The following is a 19462-nucleotide window of genomic DNA, read 5'->3' as shown; positions in this document are numbered from 1 at the left end:
CACTCTTTGATAGCGCCTTCTCTTCTGCCTTTAAATATGCCCATGTTTCTCTTATCCTTAAAAAAACAAAAACAAACTATTCACCATCTTGCTCTTGCCCAATCTCCCTCCTCTCATTCCTGTCGTAGCTCAACTGAGTTATATGCTTATACACCTTTTACTGACACTTCTTTTTCTCCAGCTCCCTTCCTGACTCTCTATAATCCAGCTTCTGCTTCTTTCATTCCATTCATTCATTCATTCAATCGTATTTATTGAGCGCTTACTATGTGCAGAGCACTGGACTAAGTGCCTGATAATAATGGCATTTATTAAGCGCTTACTATGTGCAGAGCACTGGACTAAGTGCTTGATAATAATGACATTTATTAAGCGCTTACTTCATGCAAAGCACTGTTCTAAGCGCTGGGGAGGTTACAAGGTGATCAGGTTGTCCTATGGGGCCTCACAGTCTTAATCCCCATTTTCCAGATGAGGTAACTGAGGCCCAGAGAAGTGAAGTGACTCGCCCAAAGTCACACAGCTGACAAGTGGCAGAGCCGGGATTTGAACCCATGACCTCTGACTCCAAAGCCCGGGCTCTTTCCACTGAGCCATGCTGCTTCTCTACCGAGACTGCTCTCCCCAATTTTTGCATTTAATGGCATCTGTTTAGTGCTTACTATTCATTCAGTCATTCAGTCATATTTATTGAGCACTTACTGTGTGCAGAGCACTGTACTAAGCGCTTGGGAAGTACAAGTTGGCGACATATAGAGACGGTCCCTACCCAACAACGGGCTCACTGTCTAGAAGGGACTATATACCAGGCACTGCTCTAAGTGCTGGGGTAGATACAAGGTAATCGGATCGGACACAGTCCGTGTCCCACACGGGGCTCACAGTCTTAATCCCCATTTGACAGAGGAGGTAACTGAGGCATGGAGACGTGAAGCCACCTGTCAAGGTCACACACAGCAGACAAGTGGCGGAGCCGGGATTAGAACCCAAGTCCTTCCACCTCCTAGGCCCGTGTTCTTTCCTCTGGGCCGCACCGATTCTCGCTTTTGGACTGTGAGCCCGCTGTTGGGTAGGGACTGTCTCTATACGTTGCCAACTTGTACTTCCCAAGCGCTTAGTACAGTGCTCTGCACACAGTAAGCGTGCAATAAATACGATTGATTGATTGATTTTGGGTTCCACGGATCAGCCATTGCATGTAAGCGCTGCTTTGTCTCTCCCACAGAGGACAGAGCTGCCCAGTCACTGTTAAACAAGCTGATCCACAGCAACCTCGTCGACAGCGCAATCCAGGTGGACATACTACAGCGCGATCCCAAGTCCCCCCTCTTTTCCGTGAAATCCTTTGAAGAGCTGCAACTGTAAGTGTCCTCCACCCTATAAAATCTCTTCTCTATAGAGTGTCCTCTTCCCTTCGAGCTCCAGATGGGCCCTGTAACGACCAGGACTTTTTGCTGTCGAACAAATCACTTCACGATGTTAGAGAGAAACAGAAGACGTTTGTATCTCCACATCTTATTCAGTAAAAAAAATCACTGAACCTTCTGTGTTTATTTTATTCATATTAATGTCTGCCTCCCCCTCTAGACCATAACCTCATTATGGGCAGGGAACGGGCCTGCTAATTCTGTCGTATTGTACTCTCCCAAGTGCCTGAAATAGTGCTCTGCGCATAGTAAGTGCTCAGTAAATACCACTGATTGATTGATAGTGTATGAATATCCATTCATATATAAATATAGTAATATTAATTGTGGTACATGTTAAATACTTATTTCATCTCAAACAGCATAGTAAGCACTGAGGAAAACGCAAGATAATCAGGTCAGACAGAATTCCTGTTCCACGTGGACTCCCAGTCTATGTAGGGGGAAGATTGGGTATCCCCATTTTATGGATGGGGAAACTGAGGCGCCGAGACATTAAGTGATTAACCCAAGGTCACCCAGCAGGCAAGCTTCATAGCCGGGATTAGAATCCAGGTCTTCGCTAGATTGTAAGATGGTTGTGGGCAGGAAACGTGTCTCCTGTCTGTTGTATGCTCCCAAGCGCTTAGTACACTGCTCTGCACACAGTACGCTCTCAATAAATACTATTGATTGATTCTGACCCTCAGGTCCACGCTCTTTCCACTTTAGGCCATATTGCTTCAACCAAGCATCCTCATCACATCTTAGGGTAATGGTTTCAAAAGCATTGAGAGCTACTGCTCCAAAGAGGGCTAATGTGTAAAAGGGATCCCAGCAAGGGAGCCAGAGGCAAAACAAACAAAAAAAAGAAAATCCCAGAATTTCCAGAACCTGTTTCCTAAACCCCAAAGCGGCCTCTAACCTGCCCCCGGCCTCATATGTTGTTTTGGATTCATCCATTCATTCAATCGTATTTATTGAGCCCGTTGTTGCGTAGGGACTGTCTCTATATGTTGTCAACTTGTACTTCCCAAGCGCTTAGTACAGTGCTCTGCACACAGTAAGTGCTCAATAAATACGATTGAATGAATGAATGAATGAATTGAGCACTTACTGTGGGCAGAGCACTGTACTATGAGCTTGGAAAGTACGATTCAGCAACAAAGAGAGACAGTCCCTACCCATAATGGGCTCACAGTCTAGAAGGGGGGAGACAGACATCAAAACAAGTAAACACGCATCAATATAAATAAATAGAATTATATATATACATATATATCTATATATATGTGTATATTTTGTCTATTTATATATATATATAGATAGATAGATAGATATACATACATCAGAACAAGTAAATGCTCATGGTGTCATCTGTCATTAACTTCTGGTATAGATGACGATGCTAGCTTCTATGAATGACTTTTATGTTGGTTCACTGATAACTGGATTACCTCACCAGGCTCTATATGTTGCCAACTTGTAGTTCCCAAGCGCTTAGTACAGTGCCCTGCACACAGTAAGCTCAATAAATATGATTGAATGAATGAATGAATTCTCAGTGAAAGTTTTCTGGAATAATAATTGTAGAATTTCTTAAGTGCTTATTATTCATTCATTCATTCAGCCGTATTTATTGAGCGCTTACTGTGTGCAGAGCACCTCACTAAGCGCTTGGAAAGTACAACTGAGCAACAAATAGAGACAATCCCTGCCCACAACGGGCTCACAGTCTAGAAGCCCTGTACTGAGCGGTAGGTAGAAGATAGACTGTGAGCCCGCTATTGGGTAGGGACCATCTCTATATGTTCCCAACTTGTACTTCCCAAGCGCTTAGTATAGTGCTCTGCACACAGTAAGCGTGGGCAAATCACTTAATCAATCGTATTTATTGAGCACTCACTGTGTGCAGAGCACTGTACTAAGCGCTTGGGAAGTACAAGTTGGCAACATATAAAGACAGTCCCTACCCAACAGTGGGCTGTGCCTCAGTTCCCTTATCTGTAAAATGGGGATTAAGACTGTGAGCCCCCCGTGGGACAACCTCATCACCTTGTATCCTCCCCAGCGCTTAGAACAGTGCTTGGCACATAGTAATCACTTAATAAATGCCATCATCATCATCATCAATAAATGCAATTGACTGAATGAATGAATGAATAGTCTGGCTGGACACAGTCTCTGACTTAGTCCCACCATAGTCTAAGTAGGAGGGAGAACAGGTATTGAATCCCCAATGAGGAAAGGGAGGCACAGAGAAGTTAAGCGATTTGCCTGAAGTCACACAGCTTGCGAGTGGTGGAGTGTAGATCCCCTAACCTCCAGGCCTGCACACTTTCCATTAGGTCACACGTCTTCTCTGGGTCCGTGATCTACCGTTCAGAGGAATCAGGGTATTTTTGAGAGTCGTTTGAATGACAAAGGACAAATCATGTTTCACTCCTAACCTCAGATTGATTTTCTATGCCCACTTGTAGAGCTACTTAAGCTTGACGCTGTTGGTTTTCCACTCACGTTCTTTCTGCAAGGGAATTATCATCATCATCATCATCATCATCATCAATCGTATTTATTGAGCACTTACTGTGTGCAGAGCACTGTACTAAGCGCTTGGGAAGTACAAGTTGGCAACATATAGAGACAGTCCCTACCCAACAGTGGGCTCAAATTGCTTGAGTTCTAGGATAACGTCTGAATTGTACTTCTCTTGTCTTTGTAGACTCTGTAGTAGTGTTTATTAAAGGTTTAGGGTGAGCAGAACAGTACGGAAGTAGCGTGACCTAGTGAAAAGAGCACAGGCCTGAGAGTCAGAGGACCTGAGTTATAATCCTGAATGTACCGCTTACCTGCTGTTTGACCTTGGGCAAATCATTTCACTTCTGTGCCTCAGGCTCCCCCTCTGTAAAATGGGGATTCAATACCTATTCTCCTTCCTCCTTGGGCTGTGATCCCTGAGTGGGACAGGGACTGTTTTTAAGGCGATTATCTTTTATTTGCCCCAGCATTTAATGCAGTGTATGATGCATTGTAAGCACTTAACAAATATTACAATCCTTCTGAGTATTCCTCAGCGCTAGGAAAGAATGCAGAGGTGAGAATTAGACTTAGACCCTGCACCTCAAGGGCCCTGACAATCTTAGAATATAAGCAGGGAGGGAACTTTTATTTATTTTATTTGGACATATTTATTCTATTTATTTTATTTTGTTAATATGTTTTGTTTTGTTCTCCGTCTCCCCCTTCTAGACTGTGAGCCCACTGTTGGGTAGGGACCGTCTCTATATGTTGCCAACTTGGACTTCCCAAGCGCTTAGTACAGTGCTCTGCACACAGTAAGCGCTCAATAAATACGATTGAGTGAATGAATGAATGAATGAATGAACTGAAACAGCGTGGCCTAGTTGAGAGATCGTGGGCTTGGAAGTCAGAAGGACCTGAGTTACGATCCCAGTTCTGCCATTTGTTTGCTGTGTGACCTTGGGCAAGTCACTGAACTTCTCCGTGCCTCAGTTTCCTCAGCTATAAAGTGAGGATACCTGCTCTCCATCCTACTTAGATTGTGAATCCATGCTGGACAGGGATTGTGTTCAACCTAATTAACTTATACCCACCCCAAAGCTTAGAATGATATTTTACGCATAGTAAGTGCTTAACGAATACCGTAAAATAACTGGCTATGCATACTTAATGTGCAATGAAACAATAAAACTCTAAGTCAACGTAAAAGGCAAGGACAAATATGCATTATAAAAGCAGATATCAGTAGAGTGCAGTGGCTAGAGGAGCAGACCATGAGCAAGAAAGTGGAAATCAATCAGTCATACTTATTGAGCGCCTGCTGCGTGCAGAGCACTGTACTAAGCGCTTGGAAAGTACAGTTCAGCAAAAAAGAGAGACAATCCCTGCCCACAGTGGGCTCACGGTCTAGAAGCAGGGAGACAGACATCAAAACAAGTAAACAGGCATCAATAGCATCGATATAAATGAATAGAATTATAGATGTATACACATCATTAGTATAAATAAAATTATAAATATGTACATATATGTGCAAGTGCTGTGAGGCAGGTAGGGGGGTAGAGCAAAGTGGGAGGGTCAGGGCAATGGGGAGGAGAGGGGGAGCAGAGGCAAAGGGGGGCTTAGTCTGGGATTTGTGGGCACGGTCATTATGGCCAACTGTCAATTGTCTCTTCTTCAGCCAAGAAAGTTCACTTCTTTGTAGCATCCTCGAGAAGCAGCTGGACCTAGTGGAAAGAGCACAGGCTTGGGACCAGTTTCTAATCCCAGCTCTATCCCTTGCCTCCCGTGTGACCTTGGGCAAGTCACTTCGCTTCTCTTTGCCTCAGTTCCCGCATCTGTAAAATGGGGATTAAGACTGTAAGCCCTATGTGGGTTAGGGACTGCGTCCACCAGGATGACCTCCCATCTACCTCAGCGCTTAGAACAGTGTTTGATTGATTCATTCATTCAGTCGTATTTATTGAATGCCTACTGTGTGCTGAGCACTGTAGAAAGTGCTTGGGAAGTACAAGTTGGCAACATATAGAGACGGTCCCTGTGAGCCCACTGTTGGGTAGGGACTGTCTCTATATGTTGCCAACTTGTACTTCCCAAGTGCTTAGTACAGTGCTCTGCACACAGTAAGTGCTCAATAAATACGATTGATTGATTGATTAGTAAGTGCTTAACAAATACCATCGTTATTATTATTTTCCTGAACCGCGGCCTCTGTCGATGGCACTCCTGCCCTCCTCCTTTCAGGAAGCCCCAGCTTCTGCAGGGAGTCTACGCGATGGGCTTCAACCGACCTTCTAAGATCCAAGAGAACGCGCTGCCCATAATGCTCTCAGAACCGTACGTATGCGGACGCAGGGTTCGACCAGGGTCCTCACGCCTCTTGCCCGGAAACCTTGTTGCTCTTGAACGCAGGAAGTTCTCCTGGGAATTAGGTCTCTCCAGTTATCATTTACAACAACAAGTTGGAGTTGTACTCCAACTTGTACTTCCCCAACTGGTACTTCCCAAGCGCTTAGTACAGTGCTCTGCACACAGTAAGCGCTCAATAAATACGATTGATTGATTGATTGATTGAAGCCTCCTTGGGCGCGATGTTCCAGCCAACGTTCACGGGGGCCTGGGATTCCCTTGTGAGTCATCATCATCAATCGTATTTATTGAGCGCTTACTGTGTGCAGAGCACTGTACTAAGCACTTGGGAAGTACAAGTTGGCAGCATATAGAGACAGTCCCTACCCAGCAGTGGGCTCACAGTCTAAAAGGGGGAGACAGAGAACAAAACCAAACATACTAACAAAATAAAATAAATAGAATAGATATGTACAAGTGTCACTGACCGCCTTCATGAAAGGCAGTGGAAGCCCACTGTAAGCAGGGAGCGTGTCTACCGACTCTTTCGTATTGTACTCTCATTCATTCATTCATTCAGTCATATTTGTTGAGCGCTTACTGTGTGCAGAGCACTGTACTAAGCGCTTGGGAAGTACAAGTCTGCAACATATAGAGAGGGTCCCTACCCAACAACGGGCTCACAGTCTAGAAGGGGGAGACAGACAACAAAACAAAACATGTGGACCGGTGTCAAGTCTCCCAAGCAGTTAGTGAGCACACAATAGGCGCTCAGGAAATACCCATTGATCGCCTCATTGAAAGCCATAAAAATGTTGAAAACTCGGAGAAGCAGCATGGTAAATTGGAAAGAGCACATGCCTGGGAGCCCACTGTTGGGTAGGGACTGTCTCTATATGTTGCCAACTTGTACTTCCCAAGCGCTTAGTACAGTGCTCTGCACACAGTAAGCGCTCAATAAATGCGATTGATTGATAGGGACTCGGGACCTGGGTTCTAATCCTACTCCACCCCTGGTCTGCTGTGTGATCTTGGGCAAGTCACTTAATCTTTCTGTGCCTCAGTTCCCTCACCTGTAAAATGGAAGTTAAGACGGTGAGCTCCATGTGGGACATGGACGGTGTCCAACCTAATTAGCATGTATCTACCCCAGCACTTAGTACGGCGCCTGGCATGTAGTTAACACTTCACAAATACCATTTTTTTTTTAAAAAAATCTAGTTGAGGCAACTAGTATCTGCCCTTTCTTCTTTTTGAAGAACTTTTGCGGCTAGAAGCCTAGCAGTGAGAGATGGGGAAAGGAAAGGATTTCAGCAAGTCAACATGGATGGGGAAATCTCAGCTACATAGTCTTAGTTGCTGTGTAGTTCTGTATTTATGAAATTAGGCCTCAGCCTTTCATTGAAATGTAGCTGAGCTGGGCTAAATCACATGAGAAGCGGTTGTGGCCGGTTGTCAACTTTGTCTCTTCTTCAGCCAAGCCCATCATTTTTTTTTCTCTGTGCCTCAGTTACCTCAGCTGTAAAATGGGGATACCTGTTCTCCCTCCAACTTAGATATCTCCCCCAGTCTTCCGTGACATGATTATTTTCGATCAATCATACTTATTCAATCAATCAATCAATCAAATGTATTTATTGAGCGCTTACTGTGTGCAGAGCACTGTACTAAGCGCTTGGGAAGTACAAGTTGGCAACATATAGAGACAGTCCCTACCCAACAGTGGGCTCACAGTCTAGAAGGGGGAGACAGAGAACAAAACCAAACATATTAACAAAGTAAAATAAATAGAATAGATATGTACAAGTAAAATAAGTACATAAATAGAGTAATAAATATGTACAAACATATATACATATATACAGGTGCTGTGGGGAAGGGCTCTGCACACAGTAAGCGCTCAATAAATACGATTGATGATGATGAGGGAAGGAGGTAAGACGGTGGGGATGGAGAGGGGGACGAGGTGGAGAGGAAGGATCACTTATTGAGCACTTACTGTGTGCAGACACTGTACTAAGTGCTTGGGAGAGTACCACGAGAAGCAGCGTGGCTCAGTGGAAAGAGCACAGGCTTTGGAGTCAGAGATCATGGGTTCAAATCCCGGCTCCGCCAACTGTCAGCTGTGTGACCTTGGGCAAGTCACTTCACTTCTCTGGGCCTCAGTTACCTCATCTGTAAAATGGGGACTAAGACTGTGAGCCCCCCGTGGGACAACCTGATCACCTTGTCACCTCCTCAGCGCTTAGAACAGTGCTTTGGTCATAGTAAGCGCTTAATAAATGCCATTATTATTATTGCTGTTATTATATAACAGAGCTGGTCAACATGTTTACTCCAGAACCCCTTGCAAGACAGGAACTGTGGCCGACCCACATTAACCTACCCCAGCACTTAGGACGGTGTTTGACACCTAGTAAGCGCTTAATAAATACCATAAAAAATCTACCCCTGTAGGATCTAGTGAATCTGGCCTGTCCTCAATCTTTACAGGTGAGCGTGCGTGTGTTGGAGGGGGAATTCATTTGGAGTGAGATTTAAACTCATGATGTCTTTCTGTTTCATCCTGCTCCAGTCCACAAAACCTGATTGCACAGTCTCAGTCTGGTACTGGTAAAACAGCAGCCTTTGTCTTGGCTATGCTTAGCCAGGTGGAACCCTTGGACAGGTTCCCACAGGTAAGGGCTGGGCTCCTCTGACTAAGGGCCGGGGTCCCCTGGGGAAGGGCTAGGAAGCCCCAGAGTCATCTGTGCTTGGAATTGCAGTGCCATTTAAGCGGGGAATGGTTTGGGGAAGAATCAGTATCCCTATTACTAATGGAAAGTGGGATAGTAATCATCATCATCATCATCATCATGGTATTGTCATTCATTCATTTCTTTCACTCCCCCTCTAGGCCCTCAGCTTGCTGTGCGCATTTTCCTTTTTCATATCTATTCTATTTATTTTATTTTGTTAGTATGTTTGGTTTTGTTCTCTGTCTCCCCCTTTTAGACTGTGAGCCCACTGTTGGGTAGGGACTGTCCCTGTATGTTGCCAACTTGGACTTCCCAAGTGCTTAGTCCAGTGCTCTGCACACAGTAAGCGCTCAATGAATACGATTGATTGATTGGTTGATTGTTCTGTTGTCTGTCATCTTCTTCCAAGTGCTTAGTACAGTATTTATTGTATTGATGTCTGTTTATGATAATAATAATAATAATAATAATAATGATAATGATGGCCTTTGTTAAGTGCTTTCTATGTGCCAAGCACTGTTCTAAGCACTGGGGGAGGTACGAGGTAATCAGGTTGTCCCACGTGGGGCTCACAGTCTTCATCCCCATTTTACAGATGAGGGAATTGAGGCACCGCGAAGGGAAGCGACTTGCCCACAGTCACACAGCTGACAAGTGACGGAGCTGGGATTAGAACCCATGACCTCTGACTCCCAAACCCGTGCTCTTTCCACTGAGCCATGCTGTCTCTTTCCCCGCCCCCCTCTTTCCTCCCCAGACTGTGAGCAGGTATTGTCACCATATATTATTATATTGTACTTTTCCAAGTGCTTAATACAGTGCACTGCACGCAGTAAGCGTTTAATAAGCATGATCCGAATGAATGAAAGCTCTGCACTCAGTAGGTGCTCAATAAGTAGTATTGACTGATTTACTCCCTTCGTTCATTCCCACCCCCAAAGCATTTAGGTCCATACCAGCGCTTAGAACAGTGCCCAGTGCTTGGTACATAGTAAGCGCTTAACAAATACCATCATTGTTATTATTATTATTATTATTATCTGTCATTCATTTCTGTCCATTTCTGTCTGTCTCCCCCTCTAGACTGTAAACTGCCTTTGGGCAGGGAATGTGTCTGTTCTATCATTAGCAGGTGTTAATCTTGGGACCCCGAGGCTGTCTGAGACCCCTACCCTTGTAATCTGAAGAAAGAAGAAAGAGTGGACCGTTAATTTAGCGGCAGAACAATCCCCTCCCCGTCCCCCCGGCCCCCACACACCTTGTGAAATTCCGTTATATTCTGGCTTCTAGTTTAGGATTCCGTGTTTGTGTCTAGGTTATTCCATTTCGGTGCTGAGGGGAGGAGTATTTAAGAAAGACAACAAAAAAAGCCCCGAACTATATGAACAGGACACCTAATCCTGCCTTTAATATGTGCTCAGAATTTGGGGTGAAACGGAGAGCCCCACCATTCAACGCGCACTTAGGAATTCCACAAAGGCCTCGAACGGCAAATTGTGTCTTCCAGTGTCTGTGCCTTTCTCCCACGTACGAGCTGGTTCTCCAGACAGGGAAGGTCATCGAACAGATGAGCAGGTTCTCTCCTGAACTCAAGCTTGCCTATGCCACCCGAAGCAATAAATGTGAGTACTAGAGGGAGAATGCTAACCCGCGTGCTGATTATAGAATAATAATAAACCCATCTCTTCCAAGAGGACTCCCCTAAAACCTAATTTCCTCATCTTCCACTCCCTTCTGCATCTCCCTTTCTCTCGGATTTACACCTTTTATTGGCCCCACAGCACTTCAGTCCATCAATCGATCACATTTATTGAGTGCTTACTGTGTGCAGAGCACCGTACTGTTTGGGAGAGTACAATATAACAATATAACAGGCATATTCTGTGCCCACACACAAGCTTACAGTCTACAGAGGGAGACAGGCATTAATATAAATAAATAAATTACAGATATGTACCTAAATGCTGTCCATCTCCCCCTCTACTTTATAAGCTCCTTAAGGGCTGGGAACATGTCTATCAATCCTTTTATATTGTACTCTCCCAAGTGCTTAGTACAGTGCTGTGCCCACAACAGACACTCAAAAAATACAATTGATTGAATCACTCATCAGTGGTATTTACTGAATGCCTACTCTGTGCCTAGCACTGTTCTAAGCACTTGGATTACTATTACTCATGGTGTGGGAAACTGGATTAGATGTGAAGATATTCTTTAATTCAAAAAATTGGGCACTCAGGTAGGGATAAAAGTGCTGTGGTGAAAAGATTTTGTTCATTTAGGGCCTAAGTACTGAGTTATGATGCAGTTTTATGTTCCTCTCACCTCTTCCCTAACTTTAATTTGAGAGAGAGAGGCGCTTCTAAAATTTGGACACTGTAGACTTTTCTCTAAAACTTCACTGGGGCATTAGAGCCTTCAGGGTCCACACGGACCTGAATTTCGGTGACTGACTAAAGCTCCCTGAACATTTTCTTGTCCAGTTTCTCAAAGTTCCCTGTACATTTTCTTGTCCGGTTTCTCTGGCCTGGAATGCCCTCCATCTTCATATCCGACAGGCCATCACTCTCTCCAACTTCAAAGCCTTATTAAAATTGCATCTCCTCCAAGAGGCCTTCCCCAGTTAAGCCCTCATTTCCCCAATTAAGCCTCATTTTCCCTACTCCCTTTCCCTTCCACATTACCCTCACTCCCCCAAGAGTTTTGTACATATCTGTAATTTATTTTAATATCTATCTCCCCATCTAGGCTATAAGCTCCTTGTGGGCAGGGAACATATCTACCGACTCTGTTGTGTTGTACTCTCCCAAGCGCTTAGTACAGTGCCCTACACACAGTAAGTGCTCAATAAATATGATTGATTCCCATACCATAATAGCCAAACCATGAAGTAAAAACCCATTCCATAGTCCACTTGCATGCTGTGGGTGGCCAGTGAGATGACTCTGAACAAGGAGCATAATTGAAAGCCCCCCCCACTGGATGGAAATAAGCGCTTAGTACAGTGCTCTGCACACAGCGCTCAATAAATACGATTGAATGATGAATGGGAATCCTCCTCGACAACGTTTTGCTGTTTCAACAGTGGCGAGAGGGCAGAAAATCAAAGAGAATATTGTGATTGGGACTCCTGGGACAGTCCTGGACTGGTGCTCCAAGCTGAAGTTTATCGACCCCAAGAAGATTAAAGTGTTCGTCCTGGACGAGGCCGATGTGATGATCGCCACCCAAGGCCACCAAGATCAGAGCATCCGCATCCAGCGGTGAGACCCGTCCGGCTGGAGGAAGGACTCTGGCTCTGGGAATCCTGGTCTGTCACCCACCCGGGGGCTGAGGAACCGGGCCTTCCTTGGCCCCCCCTTTTTTTTGTTTTGTTTTAATGGTATTTCTTAAGTGCTTACTATGTGCCAGGCACTTTTCTAAGCAATGGGGTAGATATAAGGTAATGCGGTTGGACGCAGTCCCTGTCCCTCATGGACTCACAGTCTTAACCCCCATTTTACAGGAGAGGTAACTGAGGCACAGAGAAGTGAAATGAATTGTCCAAGGTCACACGGCCGTGGCGGAGCTGGGATTAGAACTCAGGTCCTTCCAACTCCCAGGCTCGTGCTTTAATTACCAGGCCCCACTGCTTCTGTTTGGTTCATTCCTCTCTCCTCTTTGATGCCTTCTTCCCTCTCCCCGGTGGAACTTTTGCTTCAACTTCCTGACCACATTGAAGACCTCTCTGGCCCCGAGAGTTGGAGGACTTGAAGGCCTTCTAAGTAAGGTGTGGGATCTTCTCTGTGAAGTTCTATAAGGAGTGTGGTCTCAGAAGGGCTCTGGGGTGCCTGTTCTTGAAGATGGGCTGGTTTACATGTGACTGTAAGCAAGTACTTACTCTCGGCTTCAAGGCTGTCCATCTCCTCGCCCCCCTCCTACCTCACCTCCCTTCTCTCCTTCTCCAGCCCAGCCCGCACCCTCCACTCCTCTGCCACCACTCACTCCTCACCGGGCCTCGTTCTCGCCCGTCCCGCCGTCGACCCCCGGCCCACATCCTCCCCCTGGCCCGGAATGCCCTCCCTCTGCCCATCCGCCAAGCTAGCTCTCTTCCTCCCTTCAAGGCCCTGCTGAGAGCTCACCTCCTCCAGGAGGCCTTCCCAGACTGAGCCCCTTCCTTCCTCTCCCCCTCGTCCCCCTCTCCGTCCCCCCCATCTTAGCTCCTTCCCTTCCCCACAGCACCTGTATATATGTATATATGTTTGTACATATTTATTACTCTATTTATTTATTTTACTTATACATATCTATCCTATTTATTTTATTTTGTTAGTATGTTTGGTTTTGTTCTCTGTCTCCCCCTTTTAGACTGTGAGCCCACTGTTGGGTAGGGACTGTCTCTATATGTTGCCAATTTGTACTTCCCAAGCGCTTAGTACAGTGCTCTGCACATAATAAGCGCTCAATAAATACAATTGATGATGATGATGATGATCTTGTATTTACCCCGGCACTTAATACAGCACTTGGCATATGGTAAGAGCTTAACAAAAATCATTATCATTCTTCTTCTTCTTCTTTTTTTCTGGTTAGTAGCATGGTCCTATCACTTTGGCAGGTGTGTGGCTGCTTGATGCCTCTAGTAATGGTGCAGAGAAGGAGCATGGCACAGTGGCTAGAGCACGGGCCTGGGAATCAGGAGATCGTGGGTTCTAATCCCGGCTTCCCCCCTTGTCTGCTGTGTGACCTTGGGCAAGTCACTTCACTTCTCTGTGCCGTAGTTACCTCATCTGTAAAAAAATGGCGATTAAAAGGATGAGCCCAATGTGGGACAGGGACCGTGTCCAACCTGGTTAGCTTTGTACCTGCCCCAGTGCTTAGAACAGTGCTTACTTTGCGCTTGGCACAAAGTAAGTGCTTAACAAGTACCATAATTCTTTTCCTTCTTCGTACTATTATTATGATCCCCCTACCCATCCCCCCCGCCTTATCTCCTTCCCCTCCCCACAGCACCTGTGTATATGTATATACGTTTGTACGTATTTATTACTCTATTTATTTTATTTGTACATATTTATTCTATTTGTTTTATTTTGTTAATATGTTTTGTTTTGTTGTCTGTCTCCCCCTTCTAGACTGTGAGCCCGCTGTTGGGTAGGGACCGTCTCTAGATGTTGCCAACTTGGACTTCCCAAGTGCTCTGCACACAGTAAGCGCTCAATAAATACGACTGACTGACTGACTGACTGAATGAATGAATGATCCATCAGTGTGAGGCAGGAAGTTGTGGTGTTCCTTTGAGGGGCCTGGGAATCAGAAGATCATGGGTTCTAATCCCGGCTTCCCCCCTTGTCTGCTGTGTGACCTTGGGCAAGTCACTTCACTTCTCTGTGCCGTAGTTACTTCATCTGTAAAAAACATGGCGATTAAAAGGGTGAGCCCAATGTGGGACAGGGACCGTGTCCAACCTGGTTAGCTTGTACCTGCCCCAGGGGAAATAGATTGAATCAACCTACTGTCCTCCCAGTACCTCAGGGTACCCTCTCCTTTTTTAATTGTTTCTCCCCTTCCCTTTAATCTGTAGAGGAATTGCTTTCCGCTGCCCATTCCTCCCCCCCGGCCCCCGCCCCCAACCTCCTTGACCTAAGGACCCTGCTGGAAGGCCTGCATCACCACCCCTAATCCCGTCTCCCCTTGAAGAATGCTCCCCAGGGACTGCCAGATGCTGCTCTTCTCCGCGACCTTCGAACCTTCAGTGTGGAGGTTCGCCCAGAAAGTGGTCCCCAACCCGAACATCATCAGACTGAGGCGGGAAGACGAGACCCTGGACACCATCAAGCAGTGTTACATGCTCTGCCGAAGTCGGGAAGAGAAGTTCCGGGCGCTCTGTAATCTCTACGGGGCCATCACCATTGCACAAGCCATGATCTTCTGCCAAGTAAGTAGAGCCGCAACATCAGCCCCGGAGGCCTCTGCCACTCGTCTGCCATGTGACCTTGGGCAAGTCACTGAACTTCTCTGGGCCTCAGTTACCTCATCCGTAAAATGGGGATTAAGACGGTGAGACAATCTGATTTCCCTTTGTCTACCCAGTGTGAGCCCACTGTTGGGTAGGGACTGTCTCTATATGTTGCCAACTTGTACTTCCCAAGCGCTTAGTACAGTGCTCTGCACACAGTAAGCGCTCAATAAATACGATTGATGATGATGAACAGTGCTTGGCACATAGTAAGCGCTTAACAAATACCCTCATTATTACTATTATTGAAATGTTGCCGCCTGTCTCCCTCTCCTTCTCCCCCTTCTCTCCCCTCCTTTTCCCTCTCTCTTTCAGCCAGGAATCAACTAGCTCTGTTGAGGACTATGATCGTTTTTTTTTGCCGTTTTGTTTTTTGTTTTTTTGTTTTTAATGGTATTTATTAAGCGCTTACCATGTGCAAAGCACTGTTCTAAGCGCTGGGGAGGTTACAAGGTAATCAGGTTGTCCCACGTGGGGCTCACAGTCTTAATCCCCATTTTACAGATGAGGGAACTGAGGCACAGAGAAGTGAAGCGACTTGCCCAAAGTCACACAGCTGACAAGTGGCGGAGCCGGGGTTTTGAGCAGGGAATACGTCCACCAACTCCGTTATATCGTACTGTCCCAAGTATTTAATACAGTGCTCTGCCCACAACGAGTGCTCGATAAAATGCTATTGATGGCGATGACTAGATTAGGAGATTTTTTTTTTTAGGAAAGGAAGCCCAGCGTGGGAATCCTGAAGCCTCGGTTCAGGAAGTGAAAATGAGATAGGAGGGACCAGAAAAGAGGATGGAAAAAAGGTTCTCAACAGTCCCACGTAGTTATAACCTCTCAATAGAAGTATGAAATTGTAGCCTGGTCTGGTTTGCGAAAATGTTATTTAAAAGGTATTTTTAGGTGTTCAACTTCTGCAAGAAGGAATGTTGTCCTGCAGGGAGAGGGTTAGTGTTAGCAGGAAATATGTGGGGCAGGGACTGCATCCAATCCGATTTGCTTGAATTCACCACTTAGTACAGTGCCTGGCACATAGTAAGTGCTTAACAGATGCCACAATTATTATTATTTTTATTATTAATAATAAAAACAATATAAACCAAGCACTGCACTATGCTCTGGGGTAGATACAAGGTTATCAGATTGGACACAGTTTCTGATCCATACAGGGTTCCCACTTTAAGAGAGAGGGAGAGAATGTATCAATCAGTCAGTCATTGGTATTTATAGAGCACTTATTGTGTGCAGAGTACTGTACTAAGCTCTTTTTTATGGTATTTGTTAAGTGCTTACTGTGTGCCAGGCATTGCATTGGAGGTAGATACAAAGTAATCAGGATGGACACTGTCCTGGTCCCACATGGGGCTCACAGTCTCAATACCCATTTTACAGATAAGGTAACGGAGGCAGAGAAAAGTGCCGTGACTTGCCCAAGGTCACACAGCAGGAAGTGGCAGAGTGGGATTAGAACCCAGGTCCTTCTGACGCCCAGGCCCGTGCTCTATCAGTTAGGCCGTGCTGCTTCTCAAGCACTTGGGCGAGTACAGAAGAACAGAGTCGGCAGACATGTTCCTTGCCTGCAGTCGAGAAGGGGAGATAGACAATAAAATAAAATAAATTACAGATTTATTAAGTGCTGTGGAGGTGAGGGTGGGGCGAATAAAGAAGACAGATCCAGATGTAAGGGAGCTGTGGAAGGGAGGGAATAGCAGAAATTAGGGCTTAGTCAGGGAAGGCCTCTTGGAGGAGATGGGATTTTAATAAGGCTTGAAGGTAGGAGAATGATGGTTTTTCAGATATGAAAGGGAAGGGAATTACAAGCCATTGGCAGGATGTGGGCGAGAGGTCATTGGTGAGATAGACGAGATTTAGGTACAGTGAGTAGGTTGGAATTAGAGGAGTGAAGTGTGAGGGCTGGGTTGCAGAAGGAAATCAAGGAGGGAAGGTAGGAGGTGGAAAGGTGATTGAGTGCTTTAAAGCCAATGGAAAGAGTTTCTGTTCCCTGTGGAGGTGGATGATCAACTCCTGAAGGCTCTTGAGGAGTGGGGAAACGTGGATTGAATGTTTTTGTAGAAAAATGATCCAGGCAGCAGAATGAAGTATGGACTGGCATCAGGAGAGACAGGCGGGAGGGAGGCCAGCAAGGTGGCTGATGCAGTAGTAAAATCATGGTAGGGTAAGTGCTTATACCAACAGTTTGGATGGAGAGAAAAGGATGAATTTTAGCGATATCGTGAAGGTAGAACCAACAGGGTTTGGTAACAGATTAAATATGTGGGTTGAAAGCGATGAGTTGAGGATAATGTTGCCAACTTGTACTTCCCAAGTGCTTAGTGCAGTGCTCTGCACACAGTAAGTGCTCAATAAATACGATTGAATGAATAATGGCAAGGTTGTGGAATTGTGAGACAGGGAAGACGGTAGTTGCGGAAAAATCGGGGGGAACAGCGTTTGTGTGGGAAAGATGAGGAGTCCTAGTTTGAACCTATAAGTTTGTGTTACTAGTGGGATGTTGAAGTAGAGATATTATGGAGGCAGGAGGAAATATGAGACTGCAGAAAAGGAGAGCGATCGGGGCTGGAGATTTAGATTTGGGAATCATCTGCATCTTCTCTCTATTTTGCAGATGAGGAAACTGAGGCACAGAGAAGTGAAGTGACTTGCCCAAGATCACAGAGCAGGCAAGTGGCAGAGCCAGGATTTATTTTTTGATGGCATTTATTAAGCGCTTACTATGTGCAAAGCACTGTTCTAAGCGCTGGGGATGTTCCAAGGTGATCAGGTTGTCCCACGGGGGGCTCACAGTCTTCACCCCCATTTTACAGATGAGGGAACGGAGGCACAAAGAAGTGAAGTGACTAGCCCAAGGTCACAGAGCGGGCAAGTGGCAGAGCCAGGATTAGAACCCATGTCCTCCGAAACCCAGGCCTTGGTTCTTTCCATTAGGTCACACTGTTTTTCAAGAATGACCGTGAGGTCACAAGATGAACAGTTTGAGTAGATTGGGGTCAAGTGAGAGCTTTGTTCCTGGCTCCTGGAATCAAGGGAGAACCCACAAGGGTCAGTTATGCCAAGAGCTGTTTGTCCAACTGAACAATATGTTACTCAGGTCTGGTATAATAAATCTTCATTTATTCATTCAATCATATTTATTGAGCACTTACTGTATGTAGAGCACTGTACTAAATGCTTGGGAGAGTGCACTATAACAATAAATAGATACATCCCCTTCCCTCCACTTACAGTCTAGAGGAGGAGACAGACGTTAATATAAACAAAATTAAAATAAATAAACAGTGAGTAGGTTGGAATTAAGGGAGTGAAGTGAGCAGGTTGGGTTGCAGGAGGAAATCAGGAAGGTAAGGTAGAAGGGGGAAAGGTGATTGAGTGGTTTAAAGGCAATGGTAAGGAGATTACAAAATTAAAATAAATAAACAGTGAGTAGGTTGGAATTGGGGGAGTGAGTGAGCGGGCTGGGTTGCAGGAGGAAATCAGGAAGGTAAGGTAGAAGGGGAAAGGTGTTTGAGTGGTTTAAAGGCAATGGTAAGGATATTACAAAATTAAAATAAATAAACAGTGATTAGGTTGGAATTGGGGGAGTGAAGTGAGCGGGCTGGGTTGCAGGAGGAAATCAGGAAGGTAAGGTAGAAGGAGAAAGGTGTTTGAGTGGTTTAAAGGCAATGGTAAGGATATTACAAAATTAAAATAAATAAACAGTGATTAGGTTGGAATTGGGGGAGTGAAGTGAGCGGGCTGGGTTGCAGGAGGAAATCAGGAAGGTAAGGTAGAAGGGGAAAGGTGTTTGAGTGGTTTAAAGGCAATGGTAAGGATATTACAAAATTAAAATAAATAAACAGTGATTAGGTTGGAATTGGGGGAGTGAAGTGAGCGGGCTGGGTTGCAGGAGAAAATCAGGAAGGTAAGGTAGAAGGGGGAAAGGTGATGGAGTGGTTTAAAGGCAACGGTAAGGAGATGCTGTTTGATGCCGCGGTGGAGGAATAACCGCTGGAGGTTCTTGAGGAGTGGGAAAACATGGACTGAATACACATCTGGTAGGTGTTTCAGATTCTGTTTGATCCTGTCCTGGAGCCACAAAGACCCTTGGTCAATTATCTGACAAAGACTTTTCCTCTAAGTAAGAGCCAGTGAATCAGCCCTAATCAGATTCCCAGCCTTGGAGCTACCCCTATTTTTCATTCATTCATTCAGTCGTATTTATTGAGCACTTACTGTGTGCAGAGCACTGTAACTAAGCGCTTGGGAAGTACAAGTTGGCAACATATAGAGACGGTTCCTACCCAACAGTGGGCTCACAGTCTAGAAGGGGGAGAGAGAGAACAAAACAAAACATATTAACAAAATACAATAAATAGAATAAATATGTACAAATAAATAAATAGAGTAATAAATCCATACAAACATATATACATATATCCAGGTGCTGTGGGGAGGGG

At 45.3% G+C, this 19462-nt stretch overlaps 1 protein-coding gene across 2 annotated transcripts in view; it reads left to right on the top strand.

Moving 5' to 3' along the window:
* LOC119928413 (ATP-dependent RNA helicase DDX19B-like) overlaps positions 1-19462 on the top strand; it is a 42196-nt gene that overhangs the window by 16168 nt on the left and 6566 nt on the right. Inside the window, exons 4-9 of one of the 2 annotated variants that reach the window (XM_038746645.1) lie at positions 1226-1361; positions 6171-6263; positions 8851-8953; positions 10521-10635; positions 12099-12276; positions 14693-14930. In XM_038746645.1, the coding sequence (XP_038602573.1) occupies positions 1226-1361; positions 6171-6263; positions 8851-8953; positions 10521-10635; positions 12099-12276; positions 14693-14930 (863 nt within the window). The remainder of the gene's footprint in view (positions 1-1225; positions 1362-6170; positions 6264-8850; positions 8954-10520; positions 10636-12098; positions 12277-14692; positions 14931-19462) is intronic. The other variant, XM_038746646.1, reaches the window with a different exon arrangement.

This window comes from Tachyglossus aculeatus, chromosome 5 (assembly GCF_015852505.1).
Source record: "Tachyglossus aculeatus isolate mTacAcu1 chromosome 5, mTacAcu1.pri, whole genome shotgun sequence".
Lineage (NCBI taxonomy): Eukaryota > Metazoa > Chordata > Mammalia > Monotremata > Tachyglossidae > Tachyglossus > Tachyglossus aculeatus.
The sequence above is the reverse complement of the archived record's forward strand: the minus strand, read 5'-3'. Positions and strand labels throughout refer to the sequence as shown.